This window comes from Phaenicophaeus curvirostris, chromosome Z (assembly GCF_032191515.1).
Source record: "Phaenicophaeus curvirostris isolate KB17595 chromosome Z, BPBGC_Pcur_1.0, whole genome shotgun sequence".
Lineage (NCBI taxonomy): Eukaryota > Metazoa > Chordata > Aves > Cuculiformes > Cuculidae > Phaenicophaeus > Phaenicophaeus curvirostris.
Genome location: NC_091431.1, coordinates 54,078,028 through 54,105,398, shown reverse-complemented (window position 1 = coordinate 54,105,398; position 27,371 = coordinate 54,078,028). Strand labels below are relative to the sequence as shown.

General features: G+C 38.9%; 2 protein-coding genes across 4 annotated transcripts in view; one reads left to right on the top strand and one right to left on the bottom strand.

Moving 5' to 3' along the window:
* Positions 1-1,689: 1,689 nt before the first annotated feature.
* On the bottom strand, positions 1,690-9,565 carry SREK1IP1 (SREK1 interacting protein 1). 2 transcript variants are annotated; one of them, XM_069879876.1, is made up of 5 exons: positions 9,525-9,565; positions 6,985-7,032; positions 6,181-6,321; positions 4,020-4,098; positions 1,690-2,528 (listed from the first exon to the last, which is right to left on the bottom strand). In XM_069879876.1, exons 1-5 carry the CDS (start codon positions 9,535-9,537, stop codon positions 2,339-2,341), a joined length of 471 nt encoding a protein of 156 aa, XP_069735977.1. In that variant the 5' UTR covers positions 9,538-9,565; the 3' UTR covers positions 1,690-2,338. The 2 variants fall into 2 exon arrangements, with proteins under 2 accessions (XP_069735977.1, XP_069735978.1); XM_069879877.1 differs by lacking the exon at positions 6,985-7,032 and having other exon boundaries at positions 9,525-9,549.
* Positions 9,566-9,807: 242 nt separating this feature from the next.
* The window catches only part of CWC27 (CWC27 spliceosome associated cyclophilin), a 117,665-nt gene continuing 100,101 nt past the window's right edge, over positions 9,808-27,371 (top strand). The window contains exons 1-9 of one of the 2 annotated variants that reach the window (XM_069879864.1): positions 9,808-9,908; positions 13,119-13,215; positions 14,822-14,934; positions 16,125-16,268; positions 17,005-17,103; positions 17,274-17,377; positions 18,429-18,498; positions 23,997-24,076; positions 27,174-27,207. In XM_069879864.1, coding sequence (XP_069735965.1) covers positions 9,867-9,908; positions 13,119-13,215; positions 14,822-14,934; positions 16,125-16,268; positions 17,005-17,103; positions 17,274-17,377; positions 18,429-18,498; positions 23,997-24,076; positions 27,174-27,207 — 783 coding nt within the window. In that variant the 5' untranslated portion in view covers positions 9,808-9,866. Of the gene's footprint in view, positions 9,909-13,118; positions 13,216-14,821; positions 14,935-16,124; positions 16,269-17,004; positions 17,104-17,273; positions 17,378-18,428; positions 18,499-23,996; positions 24,077-27,173; positions 27,212-27,371 lie in introns of both variants that reach the window. The other variant, XM_069879863.1, reaches the window with a different exon arrangement.

Sequence of the window (27,371 nt, the reverse complement as noted above, 5' to 3'; positions counted from 1 at the left end):
CTCAAGTGAAATAGTAACATTTGTTACAACACATAAGACTCAATAAAACTATGGCTAAATCAAGTTAGAAAACAAAGAATATTTATTTTCATATCACTTCTAAAGATTAGCAATTATTAATTTGGCAGAAAACTGTTCATTGCAGCATGTCTTTGATGTATCAGTTAACACGTCTGAAATCTTGAGCACTTCTGTGGCAAAATCTATTGACTTTAATGTAAATCTTTGCAAATAAAAAGGGAATATGGCCTGAAAAATAAGCTGAAACAATATATTCTCTCTGTTACATAAATGCATCAATTTAAATTGTTCAAATTAGAAAAGCTTTTTTTCCAGGATGAAAAATCCATATGCATTTGTAACAGGTAGCAAAACATAAACACTGAGAAGGCATGCCTTACACTCTTGCACAAAATACCATCATAACTACCATAAGGAGCTGCTGAAATGCTACATGGGAGGTAATTGCACTATCATTTTGCTAAGTAATCTTTTGATTTCAACAATTAGAACCAGAATCTAAAATGGCTATTTGAAACTACACAAAGGTACAAGGAACACTACTAGAATATATATGGTTTGCTTTTCTGAACTTTTAGCCTCTATTCATTCTCTAATTTGTCATTAAATATCATTTGACGGATATATTATACTTATGCATAGAGATATACTGTCTGTAATAAGGATTGTTTAATAAACTCTTCAGCCATTCTAGTATAGAAAGCTCAGTGAATTTCCCTTCAGTTCTTTGCCTTCAGATGAAGCTTTCAAAAATAAAGAACAAACAAGGTAAAAAACTGTTGTTCTGCAGAGCTGGTATCATGGAATCATTGGGAGATTGCAGGAGTATTACACACAAGTTCTGAATTCCCCTAACTCCAATAATCCTTCCAATCTCATTAAGCAAGGAACATTTTAGGGGGAAAAAGTATCTCAATGATTTGTGTCTTAAGCTGCGGCCTGATCAAATATTTCCTTTGGCACCAGTACTGGCTTAAGTAGCCCACAACTCCCCTGTTGCTCTGTACAGAATGACTGGCTTGGGGAATTAACTCAGACAAAAATAAGCTTTAATAGCAGCAGCAACACTAAAGAGAGTAGAGTGAATAGGGTGGAAGAATCTGTTAAATTAGTTCTTAAGAAAGGAATGTTCCTTATGCTCGGCACAGGTATCAGCTAACTAAGGAGTCCATTCTCTCTTCAGTTATATTACTCATGCCCATCCCAGGAATCATTATATATGACACAAAAAACCAGGCTGGACCAAAGTCAATAAGAGCAGATGGAAGGACTTGCTATCCTCTACCAAGAGACCTACATAGAAGGTTACAGATAATTTCTCCTTGCTCTATGGCTTCCTTGAGTATTTTGATCTTTAATGTTCCCCAATACAGCTTCTACAGCAGAAGTCGTGGCAAAACAGAATGCTGGTCTGAATGCAGAAGTCTGAAAGACAGAGTTAAATCTAGCTATCTTACTTCCAGGACAAACCCAGTAACAATTAAAATACCATAAAACACTTAGTACTGGCTCAATGTTTTAACCCACTGTAGAAAACAAAAGCAATGGACATTATTGTTAAGGAAGTCTAGGTGTTGCTTCTCTTCATATTTTGACTCCCATGAGACTTGCCCTGCAGCTGTATGCAAAGTCATAACTGTAAAGAGTAAAAATTAAGCAGAAAGAAAATAATTTGAAAAATTGTTTACTTTTGTTTGTTTACCACATGCTCACAGTGACCCTGCCAAAAGAATGTGTAATTGTAGTTACAGTCTACGACTAGATCAATTTTAGAAGACTGTTTTGAAGGAATAACATCTTTTAGTTTATGATTGCCCATTCTTACCATTCTCTGGACCCAAACATTATTTCTTATTTGAGCTTACTGATTAATGTATAAGTAGAAAATGCTATGCAAAACATACATTTACTTAAGCAATAACATAACAGAAAGTCTCGCTTGAATTTCCAAATTTGATTTAACCATTCTGACAATAAGCATATTTAACTCCAAGTCTTTCTACAAGAAGGCCTGTGAACTGAAGTTTACCATATCCTAGTGCAAAAGATTGCAAACATAACTAATTGCAACCAAACTAAGAATAGGAGTGAAAAACTATCTAAACTCACACGATTTGATACTAATAAACTTGACATAGAAGAGCAGGTTTTTTTCCAAATGGTCCGTTTAATACTTTGAAGCACTGATTATTGCAAATAAATTTCTTAAAAATATATATATCATTTTAGAACAACAGCATTGCAGAGCATAAATAAATTTGATTTGAAAGGAATATCATCTTCTCTGCAGAAGTGAATGCAAAAATAGGATGGCACCTCAGTCACTACTAGAACTGTCTGAGCTATCAGAAGATGAACTTTTCTCCTTCCGTCTCTTCTTTTTCTCCTTTTTATGATGTTTTCCTTTCTTAGATTTATTCTTTTTTCCCTTTTCCCTCTCTTTTTTGTGTGATTTTTGCTTTTTTGACTTTGGTCTATCCTCTTCAGCTGCACTTGATGAGGAAGATCTAGGACAAAAAAACCAAAACACATATAAGTATGTATGTACTTAAAGACGTAAAATGCCACAAGGACAATATGTACTTAATTTCAGTATTTACATAACAAAACAGATGAGACTTGGTGTAGAATTCATACAGTGGCATCCACTAGAAAGCTTATGATATCTCAGTCTGCATGTTCAACTGAACGGCAACTTTTCCAATTAGCCAACTGTGCCAGAAAAGCAGCATGTTTATAATACAAATTAACTGACAAAGAAACAGGCAAGTTGTACTTCTTTCAATCTTTATTAAGAAAAAGACTAACAGTAGAGACTGACAAAAATCTGTATAACAGAAAGACAGAGCTTCCAGCTTTTAAGATATCACATCATCAATAACAATGCTGTAAAGTAATGCCTTCGAGAAATTTTAATTTCTTTCATGCAAAAATCTAAGAGAAAGGGGTATGACAAATTTGGATGCACCTGCAGCTGGTAATGTTGCTCTTTAACCAGCAGTGATGAGTGACTATCTACATAGAAGAATTAAGATGACAACAAGAGAAAAGTCAGGATTGTTATATTCAAGTGGCAGTTTTGTGCTATTGTTTACATGACTAACTTTTATCTACTTGATGTAAAGACTACAGCCAGCAAACTGACTTTTATCTGTTGTCTTTGTATGTGAGAAGAGCTGTACTATTCAAATGAGGAAGGGAAAAAATGCAAATATAACCAGTGTTAAAAAGTGTTTCTTTATTTCTAAAATACATCTTACTGTGGCCTTCAAATATATTACACATTTCCTAGCTTTCAGTGCAGTTCCTGGGATACTGTCTCATCAACAGCCCTAATGACTAATCAGTCTCTAGCCTCATAAATAAATAAATAAATAAATCAGTCAGTCAGTTAGTCAACAGGCCAAAACTCAGATTCACAATAAATGTAGGTATTAAGACATTTTCCTTTGAACCTGCAGTAACAATTTTTTTAGGCTTCTGCAATTACCAGAATGTTATAAATCAACACATGCTCAGTAAAACTGCAGAAGTTTTCCTTTTGATAGTTGCATTTAACTCACAGTGCACGTGTGTGCCTATGTGTGTACAAACGCTTGTGTGCACACAGGGAATCTTAGGGTTTCTGAACTGCGCATGAGGCTTCTCCACCCAAGCTAGCCTGGGGCCCAGCCCCATAAGTCTGTTTTCTTTTCCCACCACCTCTTGCTCAGTGCTAGATAGTCAAAGCCAGCATTGCTTTCTCAGACCTGCAGACCCCCAGCTTGTTAGAGCCTTCTAGACTTCCATGGTCCTAATTCCACAGAAGAAAGCCTGTGACTTTACCATTACTCAAAGAACAAACAAGTTATCATCTGAAAACAGGAAGTTTTTCAAACCAAGTATATATTTGCAAATAAAGTCACATCAACAGAAGCAGTGTTTTCTGAGAAACAATCCAGACATCAGAAATGTTTCTGAAGTTCTGCTTGACACTAAAATAGTTGTGTGACACTTACCTTTTCCTTGATCGCTTTAATTTTGTTTTTTCTTTGCCTTTTCTTTTCAGTTTCTTTTTTTCTTCCTCCTCATTTAAATCTATGGATAAAAAGTTATATATTTACAAAACAGTTGTCTGAGATCAGCGTTTAGAAAGTGGCTTCAATAATAATATAAAGTTACTATAAAATTCTTGGGTTTATTTTCCTTCCTCCAAATTCTGGTTCAGTATAGTAATTTCAGAACTATTCTGCAGAGCAGAACTTTTCATGCAACTTACATTCTAATAACTTCGTTCTAAGCACCAAGAATGAAAGAAGGCCCATAAAATGTAGCAAAAAAGTTGTGACTTCTGCATTTTCACACCAGCTTTAGGTTTTCATATTCATTATTCTGTATTTTTAAATATTTGGCCACGTCTGAGAACAGATCAGTTAACTAGGACATATGAAAAAAGAATATTACCTTAGACTTATCTGAATTACTGTCACATATAGTCATGTCACACTTTACAAATAGCTATACCATAACTACGATAAAGCTGAGTTAACTGGAAATATCTCATCTACAAAAAATTGTAGAAGAGTCATCACTCACCTGATCATGCTTGTTTCCTGCCCTAACACTGCGTAGTATTATACAGTATCTTCATATTTCACTTAAAAGCAATATTTTTATCACATTGGATGACATTTCTGACCTTAGACTTCCCTATACCAATTCGAAATGTATTTTTGAGTTCTCCGAAATGCAAATCCACTACATAAGTGCACATTACAATGTCAGCTAACAGGAAAACACTGACTTTACAATTTATCCTTAAAACAGATAAGATAAAATCCTCAAATTACCTATTTCTATCATGCAATAAAGTTCCATAGAGTCTGCATGCTAGTGCAGCTACACATTTGCTACATAAATAGAAATAACTAGTCTGTATGTTCTGAAATGTAGAAGAATTCAATATGAGTTAGAAAAAAGCAAATTACTTTTTGAGCAATTAAAAACCATGAATAAGAACATGTGAATGAGCACTCAGTATGTTTTTTCAACAATTGTGCAAAAATCTAAAAGCCAACAATCTTGAAAAAAGCAAAAAAAAAAAAAAGCAAAAATCTTGAAAAGTGAAGGTCACTTGAAAATGCAAAATCCTGCCTAGGTTATTGACAGTTAAGTATATATATCTCCTTACAGTACATATAGCAGCCACAGTCTGAGAAAATATCTAACAGGAATATTACAAGTTAAAATAAACAACTCTTTTTCCCGCAGATATCAATCTTCAATAGCGCAGAGCCAAAGAAAACCTCTTACATTCAAAACAACATAATAAATGAGAATAAGGTTTTCCAAAGACACTCATTCCAATAAAGGATTGTTGCTGCACCAATTCAGCACTACTGACAAGCAGATGATCCACTTCTCTTGTAGTGTTCTAGCAAATTACTGGGTTCTATCTGTCCCTTTCCTTCCTAAATAGCATCCTTAGTAGGAACTGAATGTTGAGGCTGGAATGTGAGAACACAACAAAACAGAGAGTAAGAACATTTATTCATTTAAAACACGCTATGCTGGAAGAACGCCTCCCTCTTACCTAGGGTAACAGTGTCTTCAAAGTCCAAATTCAAATAAACTCAAATATCTGCTAAATAACCCATTTATTCTTTCTCTGAAATACTTCATGTTCAGACCTTCCAAACAGAGAACAGCACTTCTGAAAATATGATCGTTTAAATTCAATTCACTGTTTCATTCAAAACACTACTTAGAAACTGTGAACAAATTCAGCTGTCATATTACTTCTAAGAGTTACTATCAATTTTAACATGTTTAAACTACATGCCATAATGAAAACATTAACTCAGAACATTTGTGTCATTTTCTCCTAAGCAGCTTCTTAGTAACAGCCTTATAATCTTTTGTATTTAGGAGCACTTTCTGAAATGTTCCAAATGGGTATATGATTAATTTCCTATGACAGGAATTAATAGTAATAAAAAAAGATGTGGGAGTATCAAACGTCTGAAGTGTAAACACATGAAGTAAAAGGCCTGTTTTTAAAGCACAGGCTGAAAGAACTAACAGTGTTTAGCAAAAAGGATAAAATAAAAGTTCCAGTACTTCAAAAGACCATTATCCAATTTATTCTTTAAGAAGGCAAAAAACTAAAAGCCACCTTACTCTTTTTTTCACGCATAGCTTGCAGCCTCTGTAGTTCTTCTTCCTCACTGTCTTCACTGCTAGTGCTGCTAACATCTAACACAATATCTCTTTGAGGATCTACTCGGAGGAAGTTTCGACATTCAAATGTCAGATGACCAGCTGAAAAGCAAAATATTCAGAAAGAAAAATTACTACTTACCAAAAAATATCAGAAACGAAAGAACATCCATTTTAGCATTTTTCAGTTTTGAGAAGTGACAAAGGGCTAGGCTACAATCTATGAATGAGGAGGGAGAAAGCTGACTTTGAAGAAGCCTTAAGGAATTTTGTCAGGTTGTGCATTGCTGTTTCATTTAACAGACTTCTCACATTTCTTTTAATTTAAACTTATGCCCGACCTATACTTTCTATTTTTTTAATGATCTCAGGTCCCTCCTGAAATATTTTAAAAATTACAGGAAGCGTGTTACACTGCTCTTTTTGTCTCATTCTACTGAAACAGAAGAGTCTTATTTGCTTATGAGACAATGTTTAACAACTGCTACATAATACTGACTAAGCTACTACTTGACTATTATTTTTAGTTTTCTAAGTTACATCTCAATACTCATGACAAGGATTTTCAAAAGTGGCAATAGCAATAGGTATAAGAAACGAGAGAATTAATAGGAAATAAAAAAAAAAAAATAAAATATGGTAATTTAAACTGACAAATGTTTGGGCAACAAGGGTGAACGCTTTTTTCTGCCTCCTCCAAAGGCAGTTCCAAAATCATCAACTGAATAAAACATTGTAACGTCATACTACTTAGTACAAACTTACGGTAGCCACACTTCTTGCATCCTGCTCTGATGTTATCCTTATTTCCACCTGAAAGGAGAAACTTCATGTATTAGGTCTTGCTAAAGAGAATTCTCAAGTTTCTTTTAAATCCGGCTTGATAATTTCAGTAAATTCCCTTCTGAAAGTACAAAGTACACTAAAATATCGTTAAAAAAAAATTTAAAGAAAAGCAAACCAGCATATTTCTAAGGTCGTTTTCTATGCAGTAATCTGTCAGAACAAATTTGGCTAGTATAAACTGCCATGGATCAGTTACGTGAAACCAAATCCTCATTTGATTTATCATGACCTTTCCACCATAATTTTAGTAATTATTACAATTCTCTGAAACCATATGCATTTGTTTAGTTACAGTATGGACACAGGAATAGCTATCTGACATTCCAGTGATCCATAACTGTACATTACAAGTGTAATTTTATATTCTAGGTGTGTATGGATGTTTAGACATTCACCCAAAATTCTGAAGTAATTAATAATTTAATTACATTAACTGTCGTAAAAGGGCAATTAAAAAAAAAAGAGATCAAAAAATCAGTCCTGAAAAGTGACAGAAGACAGAAGTGATTAAAAAAGAAAAGCTACACAAATTGTTCAACAATTCTGAATCCAGGCCACATGACACCAAATAGAAAGAACTAATGGATACAAGAAAGCAAAAGAGAAGTGAAGTAAAGAAAGCAACAGAAAGATCAGTAGATGCCATGCATGAAGGAGCACCAGAATAGTGCAAATTTTAGGCACAGAAAGTGTTCAATTTTCCCATCTGAGCCCACAACTAAATTAAAGAGAGACAGTAGGACATGACTCAGAAGAGAAACCCCAGAGACCTAATCCCCCAAAACAGGTCAGTCTTATTTTCAATCACCTAGGCATACTCAAAATTAAAGTCCAAAATTAATTTCCAAAAACTCAAAGGATGCCCTTCTAACTTCCACAGAAACAGAGTATGCACAAACCAGCAACAGTTATACACAGTTTTCTGAATAACTTGGCTGTGTACTTAAATAATTAAGCAAACTTAACAAGAATCCATGACAGAAAATAGAGAACCAGAAATGGAGTACATCAGCTCCATGAATTTAAACTTTGATTACTGAGACAAGTACTGTCTTGGGAAAATTCTACTCAGAATTCTAACAGAGAAACTTTCAAACCACCGGCTGAAAAACTAACTTGCTGATCTATGTGCTTAAGGGTAGTGGAAAACTAAGCAATACAGCCACATACATTCCATTATGACACATGGTTTTCTGTGGATCCCAGCACCTTAGTATCACATATCCCCTTTGAGGTCTATAAACCTGTGTTTAGATGCCTGTTTTATGACTGAGTACTGAGAGAAACCTGAGAGAGCTAAGTAGTTAGGGAAGGAGGCAAGATACATGATAGAAAGTGTCAATAAGCAAGGAACAAAAGTATAGCTTTCTCTTTCAAGCTATATTTTGCAATCTTGTGTCAAAAAAACACTCAAAACAGCATCTGCTTTTTTCAGTATACCTTAGGACTAGAAAGCAAGGTCACTCAAGCTACTTACTTTGTCTCAGCTTTCTGAAATACTCAGTAAACTTCAGCCCTACTGCGTAACTGATGTGTAGGTAAAGAACAATTTGATATTCTACGCAAGGCAGGTCAGTACAGCCAAGCACATGCTGCAAAACCTCCCGTAATAAGCACAGGTACCATTTGTCAGGATTTCCTATAGAAACACCCAGCAGATATCAAGAATATTGTCACCAAATACTCCCACCAAATTCCTAAGTCTGAAATTTTAACATTATTTTTGGCTTTAAGTAATAATATTAGAAGCAAGGTTTTAGATTAGTTTCAGATGATTAAAAGCAAACAAATTACTAGAAGATTCCTTTTCTCACTCTCTTCTTGTCAGGTGTTAACATTCAAGAAAATTAACAACAGACACTGCAACAGCCATCGCTAAGGACCCCATTCACTGGCACAGGCTGCCCCGGGAGGTGTTTGAGTCACCATCCCTGGAAGTAGCCGAAGTGCTTAGGGACAAGGTTTAGTGGCAGATAGGAATGGTTGGATTCGATAATCCAAGAGGTCTCCTCCAACCTGGTGGTTCTATGATTCATTCAGGAGAGCAGGAGGTTGCAAAGGAAACCTCTGGAAATCTTTGAGGGAAAACATCAGATGTCCTACTCAAAAACCTCTTCCATAGCGGGAGAAGGCTCATTAAGGTCTCGTCTCGAGAGAAGAAGCTAACGAAAGCTCAGGCTTATTCAGCTGCTCTCCAACCAAACACCCCTCACGTCTCAAAGGCAATTTCGAAGCAACAACGGCTTGGCTCACACAGACCTAACCCCCTCATGAACAGCGGAAGCGCTCCTGCCTGTCTCCCCGCCCTCCCTCAACGGGTCTCTCCCAGCGGGACACGAACGTTAACCCCAAACAACCGGCAACGCGGGGTTCCTAGTCCGACACCAGCTCCCCTTCGGGCTTAGAAGGCGACCGATGCTCCCCACGCCGCCCGGCCCCGCGCTACCCGCGCCGCTCACCCGGCAGCGCCATGGCGCCTCCCGCCGCCCCGCCGCCACGGGCCGTGCCACGCGCAGGGAGCGCGGGGGGAGCTCGGGACGGGCGCGGCGCCGCGGGGACAGGCTGCGGGTGCTGGGAGCGGACTGCAGATCTTTCCGAAAGGAATCCGCTCCTCCCGTAGAGACTGCAAGCAAGAATTCGCCCCTTCGCCCCTCCGCCTGGCTTAGGAATACTCCTTTATCTCCCACCCTTCCTCCCTCTCAGTGCATGGGATCGCCCAAGATGGCGGGGGGCGGCGGAAGTAGGAAGCGTTCGCGGCGCAGCGTGGGCGAGCGGCGGTCCGGGGCGCTCCCGCCTCGACCATGAGCAACATCTACATCCAGGAGCCCCCCACGAACGGCAAGGTGGGATCGCCGGGCGGGGGCTGCGGCGGGCGAAGGGGGAACCGCGGGAAGCGGTCGGTTTGGCGTGAGGAGCCGCGAAGAGGCTGCGTGTTGTTGGCTCCCGCGTCGCGGTGCCGGCTTGGTTAGGAGTTAGGTCGGGGCGCTGCAGCCGTGAAAGACATCACCGGAGTCTCGTGGGCACGCGGGAGGAACGGGGCTGCCATCCACTGAGAGACGGGTCTGTGCGTACAAGGCAGCGTCCTGCGTCCGGGCCTGGGCTGCCCCGAGCAGAGGTGCCGGCGGCGTGGGAAAGGGATTGAGAGCGTCCCTGAAGAGGAGGTGTTGGGGAATGTGAGCCGGCAGCGTGCGCTCACAGCCCAGAAAGCCACCCGTATCCTGGGCCGCATCAAAAGAAGCGTGGCCAGCAGGGCGAGGGAGGGGGTTCTGCCCTTCTATTCCTCAAGTGCGAGACCTCACCTAGAGCAGTGCCTGGAGCAGTGCGTTCAGTTCTGGAGTCCTTAGCAGAGGAACGATATAGATCTGTTAGAGCAAGTCCAGAGGCGAGCTGCAAAGATGATCCGAGGGCTGGAGCACCTCCCGTACAAGGACAGGCAGAGAGAGTTGGGGTTGTTCAGCCCGGAGAAGAGAAGGCTCCGAAGAGATCTTATAGCGACCTTCCAGTACCTGAAAGGGGCTTATAAGAAAGCTGGGGAGGGACTCTTTATCAGGAAATGCAGTGATAGAATGAGGGTATGTTAAGCAAAAAAAGGTTAAAGAAAGCTGTCCCTACCGGTAGATGACATATCAACAGACGAGAAGGCTGAGGTACTCAGCAGTGTTTTTTCCTTAGTCTTCACTGACAATCTCTCTCCTCACCCCTCCTTGGTCAATGGACAGCAAGATGGGGGTGGTGTGGGGGGGTGTGTGTGTGTAAAGCCCCTCCCACTTTATGGGAGGGTCAGGTTCATGACCACCTGAGGAACCTGAACAAATACAAATCTATGGGACCTGATGAGATACATCCCAGAGTCCTGAGGGAATTGGCCTATGTGATTGCCAAGCCACTCTCCATAATATTTAAAAATTCATGGCAATCAGGAGAAGTCCCTGGTGACTGGAAGAAGGGTAATATTATCCCCATTTTTAAAAGGATAGAAGAGAGGACCCTGCGAACTACGGACCTGTCGGCCTCACCTCTGTGCCTGGGAAGATCATGGGACAGATCCTCCCAGAAGTTATGCTAAAGCACATAGAGGACATGGAGGTGATTAGAGACAGCCAGCATGGCTTCACTAGAGGCAAGTCTTGCCTGACTAATCTAGTGGCTTTCTCTGATGGAGAAACCACAGCAGTGGACATGGGGAAACCAATGGATGTACTCTCTGTGGACTTCTAAAAAGCCTCTGACACGGTCCCCCATGACATCCTTCTCTCGGGACTGGAGAGATATGGTTTTGGTGGACTGTTTGATGGTTAAGAAATTGGTTGAATGGGCACATTCGGAGAGCAGTGGTCAATGGCTCAATGCCCAGATGGAGGTCAGTGACAAGTGGTGTCCCTCAGTGGTCCATACTGGGGCCAGTGCTGTTTAATGTCTTCATCAATGATATAGATAAGTGAGACCAAGTGCACCTTCAGCAAGGTTTCAGATGACACCAAGCTGAGAGGTACAGGTGTCACAACAGAAGGACTGGATGTTATCCAAAGGGACCTGGACAAGCTGGAGAGGTGGGTCTGTGAATCTCATGAGGTTCAACATGACCAAGTGCAAGGTCCTACACCTGGGCCGGGGCAATCTGCAGTTTCAGTACAGGATTGGGAATGATGTGATTGAGAGCAGCTGTGCAGAGAAGGACTTGGGGGTGCTGGTTGATGAGAAGCTCGACATGAGTTGGGAGTGTATGCTCACAGCCCAGAAGGGAAGCTGTATCCTGGGCTGCATCAAAAGAAGTGTGGCCAGCAGGTCGAGGGAGGTGATTCTGCCCCTCTGCTCCATTCTTGTGAGACCCCACCTGGAGTATTGTGTGTAGTTGTGGAATCCTAAACAGAAGAAGGATATGGAACTGTTGTAACCGGTCTAGAGGAGGACCATAAAATGAGGGGCTGGAGGCCTTCCCATATGAGGACAAGCTGAGAGAGTTGGGCTTGTTCAGCCTCGAGAAGGCTCCTAGGAGACCTTATAGCAAACCTTCCAGTACCTGAAGGGGACCTACAAGAGAGCTGGCAAGGGACGTCTTACAAGGGCATGGAGTGATAGGTCAAGTAGGAAAGGCTGTAAATTGGAAGTGGGGAAAATTTAGACTTGACTAGAAATTCTTTGCGATAAGGGTGGTGAGGCACTGGCACAGGTTGCCCAGGGAAGCTGTGGCTGCCCCATCCCTGGAGGTGTTCAAGGCCAGGTTGAATGGGGCCTTAGGCAGCCTGATCTTGTGGGAGGTGTCCCTGCCCATGGCAGGGGTGCTGGAATTAAATTATCTTCAAGGTCCCTTCGAACTCAAACCATTCTGTGACTGTAACTAGTTTGAGCTGAAAAAGGGTAGATTTAGATTAGCTGTTGGGAAGAAAGTTCTTACTGTGAGTGTGGTAAGGCACTGGAACAGGCTTCCCAGAAAATCTGTGGATGACCACTCCCTGGAGGTGTTCAAGGCCAGCCAGGTTGGGTGAAGCTTTAAGTATCCTGATTTAGTGGGAGGTGTCCCTGCCCACTGCAAGGGGGTTGTATCTACGTAATCTTTAAGGTTCCTTCCAACCCAAACCATTCTGTGATTCTATAACACATAATGCTAAACAGTCCTTAAAGGCTTCTTTTCATTTCCCCTGTTCTTGGCTCTATCTTGGGTTCTTAATTTTAGGTTCTTAATTTTATTATGGTCTCTCACTGAATTTAGTGGTATTACCTGCCAGACTGGTCTATGCCTTTGGAATTCTGTGTCATAATTATACTGCCCCCCATGTTGTTTCGTTATGGAAGCAATAAAGGGTTTTTAAGTTTTGTCATGTGTCAGGTACCAGGTCATTGATCTCGAAGCCTTATTATATCAGTTCAGAACTGTGTATTAAGTTATGGCAATACTGTCTAGAACCAACAGTAACCACCTGACACATTTGAATGTCTACTGCTATTACTAATATAATTAATTCCAAAGCGGTGTTTTAAGTCAGCAGTTATATTCTTGGATCAGTGGCTAAGTTACAATAAAACTAATAGTTTATTTGCCTATATTTTTATAGGTTTTGCTGCGAACAACAGCAGGAGATATTGATATCGAATTGTGGTCAAAAGAAGCACCAAAAGCATGTAGAAATTTCATACAGCTTTGCTTCGAAGGTAATGACTGAATGGGATGTGAGTTGTTGAAATTATTTCACGTGTGATCTTTGTGCCTGTTTTTGTAAGACAGTGGTTATAACTATGTTGTTACTTGAAAATATTAATGAATTTATTTGTATTTAGAAAATACTACCAGGCACACAGATGATGCTTTTCAAGGTTATGAAGGAACTTGATGGAAAAAGTTTAATTTTACGTGGTTCTCTCAAATGTAGCAGATGATGTAGTATTACTGAAGAGCTGTTTGTCAGAGGTTTGGGAAGGCTTATAATACCTCTTCAATATATGTATAAAATGGCAATGATGTTATATTAGATGTCCTCCAGAATTCTCATTTCTGTATCACCATCAATCCTACCTTTTTATTTTTATCATGAGTCCTTCTAATGTTTCATTTGTTGTAGTTTTTTGTTGATGTAAGTTCTCTAATGCTCCTCAGTGAAGCAGTAGTTACCAGATTGAGTAGCTTTCTATTGGGAAAACTGTATCGAGAATTCGTGAAGGGCCTGATGCTGTTATATGTTTTCTAGTTACTGCTATTATCCCATTTATGCATTTTTAGAGTGGTTGAGTTCTTTCAGGCCTACTCCATTAAGGAAAAACAGCAATCTAGGATTCCAGCCTGTTCTGTGTTCTTACACCTAATGTGAAGATGCAGAGATTTTTTGCAACGGTAAACCAATTTCTTAGTCCTTAGTAAGTCTTAAGAGTTCAGTTGTCCTCAGTGTTAAAGAACTGGGCTCTGTTTCCTTTCTGAGTTTGTCTGACTGCTGTATAGGTTCCTATGCTGTACAGAGTAAATTTGAGTGTTTCTCTTGTGAGTGTCCTAACATATAACCATCCTTGAATGTATCTAGCTGTGCTGCCACATTTGCAGATCCTGCTTTGTCTCGCAGCATGCTGCAGATTTGTTTTTATTTTAAAACAAAAATCATCTGGAAGTATAGGCCAAGTAAAGGTAAATTTTCATTGTTTTCTTATGATGTCATGACACCAGATAGATAGATAGGTGGATAGATGGATAGATAGATAGATGAAAGAAGATAACTTCAGGAACAAAATGTACCATGTATTTCATTCTGTGAAAATTATCACTTTGGGTACAGTGTAGGTGGTGAAAGGGGTGGCATCCGTGTTCCGTGCTGGTGAGTGAAAATGCTAGTCATTTGGTGTATGGGTATGGCTAATCACGTACGTGAAATGTTGGATGGGACAGATCATAGTAGTTTTAGCTCTGCTTTTAAATCTGTGTGCATTAGTAATGTCATTCCAGTTACAAAACTTAAAAGCTGAAAAGGAAGTAATTCATCAGTATCATCTTGTTAGTGATGTGCACTGTCTCTGGCAACAGAAACAACGGTGTTGGCCTTTTTTTTTTCAAAAAATTTCATCGGCAGTACTTTGTTGCTGAGATACTGTCATACTGAACAAGACAATGAAAGAAGAGGGAACCCAGTGGAAATAGCAGAACCTGGTTGCAGTACTCACTTCCTGGAACTTCCGTTTCTGGACATCTCTGCACAATCTATGTGAAAGTTATTTTGAGACCATTTTACATATATTTAATATCCTCTTCTTTTTCTATTTTTTCTCTTTTTTTTAGAGTATTACAATAACACAATATTTCACAGAGTAGTGCCTGGCTTTATAGTGCAGGGAGGTGATCCCACTGGTACTGGTTCAGGTGGAGATTCAATCTATGGAGCTCCCTTCAAGGTACATATCTGTATGTCTTATGCATTAATTTTTGGTTATTCTCTATCAATTGTCCTTCTTAACATGTTAGGTTATGAGAGAGCAAACCTTACCTTAGAAATACAGCATTATACCTGTACAGTAGTTGGGTCTGCATGTTACTTCAGTATCTTTTAACAGGCCTTTTTGTGTTGAGGGTTCTTAAATCTAGCTGTTCTGGTACGAAAAATGTATAACCTTACTAGCACAAACTTCACAAGGAAGAATAGGGAGGGGGAGAGTGAAGAGTAGGTGTTGATCTGTGGCAAACTGAGATGCAGAAATGTACAACTGAAGCCGTGTCTCCTGTCTCTAGGCTTTCCATCTCCTTGCTGCTGAAGTAGATTAATGTATATAACATGAACTGCAAATCTGTGTAAAGGATTGGTACCTACACAGAGACCCAAACAAATATTATCAATACTGTAGTGTTGTCACTGCTTAAAACTAGTGGTATTTCAGTACTGCAGTGTTTAGAATTGTGACACTACCACGGTATTAATATTTTACTTACCACTTTTACTTTGCTTTGAAAGTCCTCTTCTGTCCTTTTCTGGACCTACGTTTGTCCTATGAATTTTTACAATACAGTACTACTAAAATCTGTTATTGAGCTTCTGGTTATTTTACATTAATTAGGATTTTTCTCATAGTAGCGGTTAACAAGAATGATAGTTTTGCAAGAAATGTATGAAATGCAGTTACTTTTAGAAATGCTTTGAATTTTTTTAGTATTTCAACAAAACCGATGAATAACAGTTGATTATTAGGCAGTGACTGGAAAAAGAGAAAGTTAGCAAGATAGAATTTAAGAGGTTTTATTAGATCATCTGTCTTTCTATTATTGATAATTTGTAATTTTTTTCTTTTGAGTGTTTATCGGTAATGTGTTTATGGCTTCTTTTGAAGGAAGATTGTTCACTTTTTTGCATTATAGACACTAAGAAGAGAAAACATAGACTAAAAATATTTTGTACTGCAAACAGAGGCTTCTAAATACAATTGTGGCATTAAGTTTCAAAAGGCTTTAGTTTGATTACTGTCTGAATTTAAAAGAAAATTAACAGCATATTTTCTGTGTGTGCATATTGATGTAAATAAGCTGTAGCAAAAAAATTGGAGAAAATAGTTACACACTTAAATCATGTTCTTTTCTCTTCTGTCTTTGCCAGGATGAGTTCCACTCACGACTGCGATTTAATCGACGAGGACTTGTTGCTATGGCAAATGCTGGGCCTCATGATAATGGGAGTCAGTTTTTCTTTACATTGGGTCGTGCAGATGAACTTAATAACAAACACACAATCTTTGGAAAGGTCTGCTTCACAGACTAGAGTCCCATATTTGAGTTTGACAAAAGATACTATAAATTTCTCTGTATTCAAAGGCTATTTTAGTGTTGTTTGCCACTACATATATTTGGAATCTATTTCACTGCTTTCTAATCTGTCTCCATGGCTTTTTATTTCCCATGTCTGGTTGAAATGTTTCTATGCGTTGTTCCTGTAATTATTTACTTTGCTGTTCTGTTATTCTTCTAAATTGTATTTTTGTGTTGTGCTTCCTTTGAACAATCTTAACAATATTTTTATGGCTCTGTCTTATTAATCAGTTCCTCCACTACTGGTGATATTTTGGAAAATTGTTTGTATATTCTAATTACCCAAGAAGAATCAGGAAAATGAAAAACATAACATGAGTTTACCACTTTCATGATTTACTTGAACGAAAATATACCAACTGGTTTTTACTTCACAATGTCTTTTATTTTCCTGTTTCGGAGTTTACAGAAAGGTTCTGGCATCTTCTCTTGCATACACTCTCAAAATTGCAGGTTTAGATACCTATATTCCTTCAATTTTTGCTGTTTAATTTATAAAACCCAAACTTTTATACATTGTACTTGCTGTCTTTTAGAAGTCTTACATGCTTACAGTACTTCCTATATAATTTGCATTTTCAAAATTCTTTACATAATTACCTTGCATTTTGCAGAATGATGAACAAAAATTACAGGCAAGGACTTTAAGACCTTTTTAATGAATTTGACAGGTTACAGGAGATACAATATATAACATGTTGCGCCTGGCTGAAGTAGAAGTTGACAAGGAAGAGAGACCTCTTACTCCTCACAAAATAAGGAGTAGTGAGGTGAGTATTTAAAATCTGAAGTCTTAAAATTCTTTTGTTCGTACTGTTCAGAAAGTGATGTTCTAGTATGAAAACTAGGCATGTCTTTTTATATATTATTTTAAAATATTTGATGATTTAATTATAACAAAATACTTACTAAAGATGTGTCTATAATATTACTTTTTCAGGTTTTGTTTAATCCTTTTGATGACATTGTTCCAAGACCAAGTAGAAAGCTGAAGAAGGACAAACCAGAAGAAGAATCTAAAAAGTCCAAAGTAAAAGGCACAAAGTAAGTAGGTAGTTTTCTTTCTCCTTTAATTTTCAGCTTGTAATTTTGTATTTATGCTTGTGAAAAACAAGGCTTTACTAAAGTATAGAGGAATATTCTTTAATCTTAGCAAAACCTACTTCCCTATTCCTGAAGAATTCCTAGAACTCTAGTTGCTGTGATCGCAGTGGTTACTGTGCATTAGGTGAGCTGTAACTGTTTCATGCACACTGATAGTTTTTTGTGAAGTGGAGGTAAAAAGTAGCTTAAGCTCTTCCCATGGGGAAGAATGTGCAATCATTCTTCTGTGACTGAGATGACACTGAAGTTAATACATACTAGTAAATAGGTCATAGCTCACTTGTTTGTGGCTTTTGAACTTAATTTATCAGCTACCACTTCTCTCACACGTAAATACTTAGAAAGAGGCGGGTGTTTTTGACATGGAAGATTTCAGTTTCTCTGTGACATAAATGTACAGTGAAAAGTAATAGGAAAACTGAAGTGTGCGTATGCTGTTAGTTCCTTTGAAAAAAATGCGATGTATTATGACTGGGTGGTTCCAACTTGGTGTAAGCAATTAATCTGCACACCACCTCTCCTCTCATCCCCTCATCAAACATTATTTCTTTTATTTACAATCTGTGAATGTGTGTGCATTTGGTGCATTTCTGCCTTAGCTTGAAAATTTTGGGTTTGGTACTTGCTCTTCTGCGGGGAAAAAAAATGGAAAAAGTACAACTGCTGTTTTCAGAGCTTTTGGCATTTAAGTGTCTGTGCAAGTTAGTCTAGGCAGAATTTCTTAAATTCCGTTTTACCATTTTCTAAGGGATGACTAGTTTTCTTGATTGTTTTGTCTCAGGAACATAACAGAACACACTTTTGTAAATATTTATGGTTTATTGCAAAACAGTATGTAGTACTTGTCTGAAATTGGTAGGTTTAGCAGGACAAAAGTTTTTTTAAAAAAATGGATATTGCATACAATATTAAAGTAATATGTTTAAAGTTTGTGAAACATAAATAAGACATGATTTTAAGTTTAATATAAAATGTGTTTTCTCTGTTAAAGAAATTTTAACCTGCTTTCATTTGGAGAGGAAGCTGAAGAAGAAGAGGAGGAAGTCAATAGAGTTAGTCAGGTACTATACCAATCATCCCATTTTTCTTTTCAAATTAAAATTACTTTTTTTGCATGTTTATGAAAAGCACTGAAGTTCTTAATCTTCTTCTTCTATTTGAGTTTTTAACAGTAATGCAAGAAATTATTTCATTTTTTATGATTGCATTATTTTAACGTGGAAGAGGCTGAGGTTTTTAACTTTTCTGACTTTGTAGGTGCCTTAAGTTACTGAAAGATGTTTTTACATTTCCATAAATTTAAGGTTTTTCATACCTTGTAGTGCGGATCCATGTCTGCTCTATATAATTCATGGGAGCGCTAGGTAATTTCTTATTTGATGGTAAAATACTTGAGATGGGAAATAGATCAACTTCTTCATTATCAATATATTATTACCTCCATTTTCTTATGTATATCCATTCTGTTTGCAAAATGAAGTGGGGATATTGTGGGGAAGAAAGTGAATTTCATAGTTAAATATAGCACTATTGTGAATTGTGCACGTTCACAGAACTAGGGTTGCACGGGTATTCTTTGCTCTAACACTCCCTTATCTGACTTTACCGCTGAAGTGGCAAAAGGTTAGTTTAAAAATTTCATAGAATCATAGAATGCCTATGAGACCTTTGAGATCATCAAGTCTAACCATACCTGTCCACTACTAAATCAAATCCCTAAGCACTTCATCTACCCGCCTTTTAAATACCTCCAGGGATGATGACACAGTCACCTCCCTGGGCACCCTGTGCCAGTGCTTAATAGCCTTTTCAGTAAAGAAGTTTTCCCTAATGTCCAATCTGAACCTGAGCTGGGGCAGCTTGAGGCCATTCCCTCTTGTCCTGTCACCTATCAGTTGGACGAAGAGACCAGCACCCACCTTGCTACAGCCTCCTTTCAGGGCATTGTAGACTCTGATAAGGTCTCCCCTCAGCCTTCTCTTCTCTAGGCTAAACAACCCCAGCCTCCTTAGCCATTCCTCGTAAGACTTGCTCTCCGGCCCCTTCACCAGCTTCATTGCCCTTCTCTGGACACGCTCCAGGACCTCAATGTCTTCCTTGTAGTGAGGGGCACAAAGATGAGCACAGGTTTCAAGGTGCAGCCTCACCAGTGCCAAATACAGGGGCAGAATCACCTCCCTCGTCCTGCTGGCCGTACTGTTTCTGATACAAGCCAAGATGCCATTGGCCTTCTTGACCACCTGGGCGCACTGCTGGCTTATGTTCAGATGGCTGTCAACCAACACCCCCAGGTCCTTCTCTGCCAGGCAGCCTTCCAGCCACTCTTCCCCAGGCCTGTTACGCTGCATAGGGTTGTTGTGTCCTAAGTGCAGGACTCTGCACTTGTCCTTGTTAAACCTCATCCTGTTGGCCTCAGCCCATCGATCCAGTGTGTTCAGATCCCTTTGCAGAGCCTCGCTACCCTCCAGCAGATTGACACTTCCTCCCAGCTTAGTGTCATCCGCAAACTTAGTCAGGGTACATTCAATGCCTTCATCCAGGTCATTGATAAAGACATTGAACAGAACTGGCCCCAGTGCTGAGCCCTAGGGAACACCACTTGTCACCAGCCTCCAATTGGATTTAACTCCATTGACCACCACTCTTTGGGCCTGGCCATCCAGCCATTTTTTTACCCAGCAGAGGTTATGCCTGTCCAGGCCAGTGTAAGCCAGTTTCTCCAGCAGAATACTGTGAGAAGTGGGTGTCAAAGGCTTTACTGAAGTCCAAGTACACTACAGTGTACACCACTTCAACAAGTTGTCGTTGTCATTTCTACTGCTGACCAAATTATTTCTCTAGAACCCTTTCATACTTATGCATATGGTTTGGGTACCTACCTCCTTCAGTCAGTGACCCTACTATATCGTGCTGAGCCCTGTACCACATAAGTGAAAAAATGGTCCTCAGTCCACAGGATTTCAATAAAATGTAAAAGGCAACAGTAAATAATGATGGACAACGTTACAGTAATATAGTATGATAGTAAAGGTTTATAACGGTAGTAGTTTTAAGTATTTTTCTTTCTCCTTCTGACTTACTGGTCAGACTAGCTACACTTCTTTGCCTTAACACGTTCATCTGCAGTTCCTTCTCTTGACAAGTATATGTTTGCTTTTCAGTATTGCATATAACCTGATTGTTTTGATGTTCTTCCCTTTCACACCAAATACTTGCTTCTCAGTTGAAAAAGATATAAATAGATCACCTCTTTCATGACAGGCCCAATTTCAGTGTTGTCATGCTGTCTTTGACTCAGTTTTAAGAGCTCATCCTCATATTTTCCCTGACTAAATTCTGAACTCGCTGTAGCTGGGAAAATAACCGAATCAAGTGTTTATGAAGAATTTTTATTCATTCTTTACAACAGAATTAAATTCTTTTTCCCAAACTTCCTTTGTTGTATCTAATCGGTCTAGATCAGTCTCTCTGTAGCTCTGGACTTAATATTGATTTATGTTGAAGTATGTACACTTCAGCACCAACTTTCATTCTCTGTTTTTGATAAGAAAAGTGGAAGGCCAAAGTTAATAATGGCATTCTTTGACATCTGCAAGTTCAGAATCCTGTAAAATTTTTTGGTTGCTAGATGCGGTAAGAGTTTCTTGTTTCAATGTAAGAAGGGTGTACTCTTAAGGACTGAGGTTGAAAGGAAGGTTTGGACGTAATGAGGAATCCTGTAATGGATCTGGGAAAAGGGAACATTTTCTATTAGTTTTTAGTGCAGTGAGGCAGAGGCTAAAGTCTTCTAACGAGTAAATAAAACCAACATGGATCAGGATGAAATTTTACAGTATTCAGTGGTTTCATATTTACAAGTGAAAAATAAGAATTATTCTCTTACTGATATAATATTAAACAAGCAAGTACTGATTTCAGGAATGCCTCCTTAGGCATTTTCCACAACTTCCCCATTATGATTAACTTGCTACTCTGGACTTGTGCAGCCTGCATTACTCTTAGACTAAGGAAGAATATTTATCCCTTTGCTGCAATGCATCACCAGACTCCTGTTCCTGACACTGTACAAGAAGGGCAACAGTGATCACTGGGGATATGGATCATGCTGACTTTAAAAAAAAGCAAGAGTGGGAGGGAAAGATGAGAATGATTACCCCTTATTTCTTACAGTATGAAAGTTGGGACACAAAAATAAATGAGCAAATAAATATACAAAGAAAATATTTTCCTTCTCAATTCTAAGTTGTGAATATTTATGCCATGGAACATGGAGAAAGTGAGAAGTACTTCCAAAAAGAGACTAAACAATAGGTTAGGGCCGTTGGTTCTTTTAAATGTTACAGGTCAATTTGCGTCTTCTGTATCAGGAGAGTCTCTGGTTATACAATTATGATTCTTAGAAAGAAAATTTTTGTACTGGGGTTACCAGAAGGTTATAGAAGGCAGATATCACGGGATTAGGGAAGTTTATGTCAAGCAGTGGCACGAGTAGAATGGCTGAATGAGGGAAGGCAAGCAAGTAAGTGAGAGTGACTCTGAAATAGGCAGTGAGCTCACCAGGAGGGGCACAATCCCACAGGGTCTGGATACAGCAGGCAGAGTTGGTTGCTGGTAACAGGGCCCATTAACAATCCTTGGACATGGCAAGCAATAACCAAGATCAGGGTACCCAGGTCCCCAGGACCCCCATCAGAGTCCAGACAGGAGCAGCAAAAGATAGGATAGGAGACAGGGCTGGAAACAAATCTACAGTGTGGATTCAACCGGCCCATCCAGAAAACTGGGTTAGACACAGGTACACCTCTCATATAGCTCAGGTAGCAAGTGGATTCTCAGGCCTGTGCTGATGGTCATGGGCAGAGGCCACTAATGCTATTGGTCGACTTGGGGACCTAACCATGGGGCACTCACTGGTTGTTGGTTAGTGTTTAAACTGAGGCTTTCAATGTCCAAACTGCTTATTTAATTATCAGTCTTGTTTGGAGCAGTTTACAAAGGTAATAAGCACTTGCCTTATGTTTCATCAAGCTCCTGAATCCACACACCAACTACTTGTTGAAGAAAGTAAATTTTTCATGTTGCTGAATATTAGTGTTCTTTTTCTTCTGCATAAAGTTGTGTTTAAATGAGTAGGATTTTATTATCTACACAGCTACTGCCTTCCTGGAAGGATTACAAAATGTGGCTGAAATGGAGACATTCAGATCACAATGCAGAACTTTTCTGTAACAGAAATTTTCAGTTTGATTTCAGACTAAAATTTTAAGTGCGCTTTTGGATTAGCATGGAGAATGCTTCCTTACTGTAGTCTTTCTGACTGAAGATCTTAAAGTGTTTGTTAGATTTGTTTGACTGTTTGCTTCAGTAAATGACTCCTGCATGACATATTGCAGGTTGGTATATTGAAGGTTATTAATTTCCTTTTTTTTTTCCCCATAGTGGTCTAATTAGTGTTCTAGTAATTGATAAATACTGCTTTTACTAATTGATAAATACGTAGTAGTTCTTTGAGTTGTCATATGCCCTTATTGGAATGTCATGTTCTTACCTCTTCATTCACTCAAGTGTGGTCTGACACAAAAAAAACCCCAAGCCTAGACCTTCAGCTTGGGAACCAAGAGTGAGAGGGGTGAGACAAAGAGATGGTACAGAACATGTTCTAACCTGTCACAGTGAGACAAGGCCCAAGTTGATTACTTCACTCAGTGGACTTGCGTTCAAATACTGATGTTTTCTTATTATCAGTCAGAGAATGCTGGTGCGTGCCAGCCCACAAGACTTTGTGAAGCAGTTTCTGGCAAATAACAACGTCCCTGTGCTTGAGCACCCACCCTGTTTGTTGGACCTGGCTCCCTGCAATTTCTGCCTCTTTCCAAAGATCAAGTTGGTGCTCAAAGAAACGAATTTTTTGTTGGTAGAAGATATGAAAGCAAAAATGATAAGAGCCTTACAGAAAATGATCTGCAGAATTGCTTTAAACATTGGCAGCCTCATAGGCAGCCATGAGTCAGCTCAGAGGGGAAGTATGTTGAAGGCAATTGTAGCTGATTTTCTTCATTTCTGAAATAAAAAGAGGTACAGGCACAGTCTTGAGGGGTTTTTGTGTTGGATCACATTGAGTTGGGAAGTGAGCAAAGTGTGGAGAGCTGTGCCTGCTCCTGCACTGACGTTCAGCTGACCTGACACTGCAGACAACCTGGTGCCACATATGGGTAGTCCCCAGACAAAATGTTTAAGGCAAAGAGACACATGTAGTCTGACTGTACACCATGCATGTGTAATGATTGTGAAGATTAAACAATATCTTTGTTTTGTTTCCTTTAAAATGAAGTACATAGCTGTTACAGATGTGCTTTTTAAAACCATGGAGTCGGTTTGACGCTCCTCTTTCTGGAATGCCTTCTCTGTTCTTTTGTTATTAAAGGTGTTTATGTTTACTGGTTAGGCTAAAGCTAACAAGAATCAAGTTATCTTTTTCTTACCATTGCCCTATTTCATCATTTATTCTCTCAAACGCTGAAATTTATAATATCTTCTTTTTGTCTTTTTTTTTTAACAGAGCATGAAAGGAAAAAGTAAAAGTAGTCATGATCTACTGAAGGATGATCCACATCTAAGCTCGGTTCCTGCTGTCAAAAGGTTAATATGTTATTTCCAATTTCCGAAACAGATTTATTTTCAAGATGTTAGACCAGATTAGTGTCATGTATACTCATTGTTTATCTGTTACTCTTTAAGAAATTAAGGATGGCGGTGCTGGATTGGACCAAATATTCCTCTAACCCACTATGCTATCACAAATGTTGTCCATCAGTGGATGCCCAATAAAGGATAAAAGCTCGGCAAGCATGATGTTTCCCTCAGTACTATTGCAGCCCCCATCTACTTTTAGCTCAGGGAACTGTCAGGGTTTGATGTGGTTCACCTATTTAGAAATCCTTAATAGAGCTCTTGTCAAGGTAGTTACTCTGTCTCTTGTAGTATTGTTCACATTTACACCCTCTTACTGTCTGATAGAGGAAGAAGTACCTTCCCTTTTTGTTCTGAATCTGGCTGCTGCTGGTGTCCTTTGATGAATTCTGTTTCTTTTGCTGGAAGAAGCAGTGAGCAGTGAGGTTTTTTATACCTCTCTTTACCATAATCCCTTCTTAGGCCATGTTTTTTCTAGCCTAAGCTTTATTTCCAGCAGAAGTTGTTCTGTAGCTGTGGTTATTCTTGTTGTTGGTTCTGTTCTAAAATAATTTCTTTTTTTTTCAAATCTAAATAGCATAATAAATGAAAAATAAATCTGTGGTTGCATAAAGATGGTCTCTGTTTTCTTCTCTAATACCTATTAAATTCTGATTTGGCTTCTTTAACCTCTGTTGAGCATTGAGTTGAGGCAATTCTGTGAAAATGGTACATCAACTCCAAGCATTTGCTTATCGTAGAATAGTTTACGTTCAAAGGGACCTTTAAAGGTCATCTTGTCCAAGCCTTCTTTAATGACCAGGGACATCAATGAGATCACATTGCTCAGAGCCCAGTCCAACCTGACCTTCAGTATTTCCAGGGATCTACCACCTCTCTAGAAAACCTATTCCAGCATTTCACCACCCTCATTATAAAAAATTTCTTCTTTTTATTTACTCGGGATCTGTCCTCTTTCAGTTTAAAACCAACATTCCTTGTCCTAGTGCAACAGGCTCAGATAAAATTCTGTCCTTTTCTTTCCTATCAGCCTTCTTTAAGTACTGAAAAGCTGCAATAAGGTGTCCCTGGAACCTTAGTTTCTCCAATCTGAACCACTTCAACTCTCTCAGCTATTCCTTGTGGGAGAGGTATTCAATCCCTCTGATCATTTTTATGGCCTTCCTCTGGACTTGCTCTGACAGCTCCATATCTTTCCTGTGCTGAGGACTCCAGGGCTGGATGCACTATTCTGGGTGCATGTGATCTTGCCAGGGTGGAGTAGGGGAGCAGCATCACCTTCTTTGACCTGCTGGCCACGTTTTTTTTGATGCAGCCTGAAATATTATGAAATATTATGAAATATGATGCAGGCTTTCTGGGCTGTGATTGCTGACTCATGTCCAGCTTTTCTTCCACCAGTACTCCTAAGTCGTTTCTGCAGGGCTGCTCTCAAGCTGTTCATCCGCCAGCCTGTGTTGGTACTGGGACTACCCTGACCCAAGTGCAAGACATTTCACTTGGCCTTATTGAACCTCCTGAGGTTCACATCAGCCCACTTGAACTTGTCCATGTGCAATTGATGCCCCATCTTTGTCAATGATGAAGATATTAAATAGTATAGACCCCTGAGGGACTCATCATGATCAACGATGAGAGCTCCTTGTTCTGTATGTGGGACTTCTTTCTTCAAGTGCATAGCTTTATTCTTGTCTGTTTCAAATTTGATCTCTCGTTTTATTGTCTCATCATTTAGGTCCTTCTGCAGTTCTTCAGTCTGTTTGTGCCTTCACTTGGCATTAGCATTACCAAAAACCTCAGTGACCTGGCTGTTTGCCCACTTGATTACTGAGCTCACTGAGTGCTTCAAACCCCAAGACAGACTACTGCAGACGTACACTAGTGATCTTCCTCCATTGCTAGAAGTGATTGTTTGCTTCTAACTTTTATTTCCTATGTTTAAACTTTGTATTTAGTCATACAAGGATGTTCCCATCACCACAGGCCTACTTAGTTTCCTTAAAAACTTTGGTTAGAGGTTCCGTGTGAGTCCAGATATACCAGGGATATTATCCACAACCACCTGTACCCCTTCAAAATACTCCCAGACGAGGGTAAGGCCCTTTATAGCCATGTCACAAATACCAAGTACTGTTACTGTAGCTTCTCTTTTTTCAGAACTCACTTCAGGATTACACTTCTGGATGCATTCTAAATATTTTCTTTAATATTTATAGATGTAGTGTGGGTATTTTTTAAAATTATCATCTTCCGTAAAGATGTATTTCCACAGAGAGTGTTCTGGATTTTTTTGTTTGTATTACATTCATGTCACAGATTCCAACAAATTTATGATTTCTTTGATGACCTGGGTTACTTATTAATGGCTTGGACCGTACATCAATGCCTTGACTTCAAGGACACCTTTAATATTCCTTGCCTTGATTTTCTAATATAGCTTCTTTTTTAAATTGTGGGGTGGAAGAACCTTCAGTGGTCTTTTTTACTAGTTTGTGACAATTAACAGTGGGCATGTTGGCCTTGGTATATTCAAGTAGATTCTCTTTTTAATATACTAAACTGTAGTTGTATAACAAACTAAAATTTTGAGGTTAAGCAAAATAATCAGTATAATGCATATAAAACATGCCTGTATAAAGAAGGCTTTCTAAAACGGAGACTATTTGCAATGAAATGCTAGAAATTGTTTGACACATGGGGTCAAACCCGTTGATCTTAAGTGAGTTTTTGGGGTTTTTTTTTTGACTGTATACATTACTGTTTTGTCAGGATAGCTCATGATATGGTTAGAAGTTATCTGCTCTACAAAAGTTTGTGTTTATCCTGTGTTTTTAAGCATGTCTAATTAGAAAGGATTGTGACAGTCAAATGATAGAAAATACTATCAATCAATACTTTTGAGATGAATGTCAAAATTATATAAATGATGAAGTTGACTAAAATTTTAAGTAGCTAACCAAATAATTTTTTTTTAATTAAGAACTTGGTGTTTTAAACAGTATTTTGATCCTCCTCAAAGTAATTATGATTATCTTTCTTCTTCTAGTGAAGCAGCGAGTGAAGAAAGGGATTTAAGTGAGGTAAGTAACATATTTTTACAAAAACATCTTTTTTTTTTACTGTGTGTAAACTAGATTTTGTCAGGGGAACAAGTATTGCTTCAGAGGGTTTTTGAAAACTAGGTCAAGTCAGATTTCCAGTGAAAGACTGGAGTCCCTTTCAGAGCTCTAAGGTTTGGCTGTTG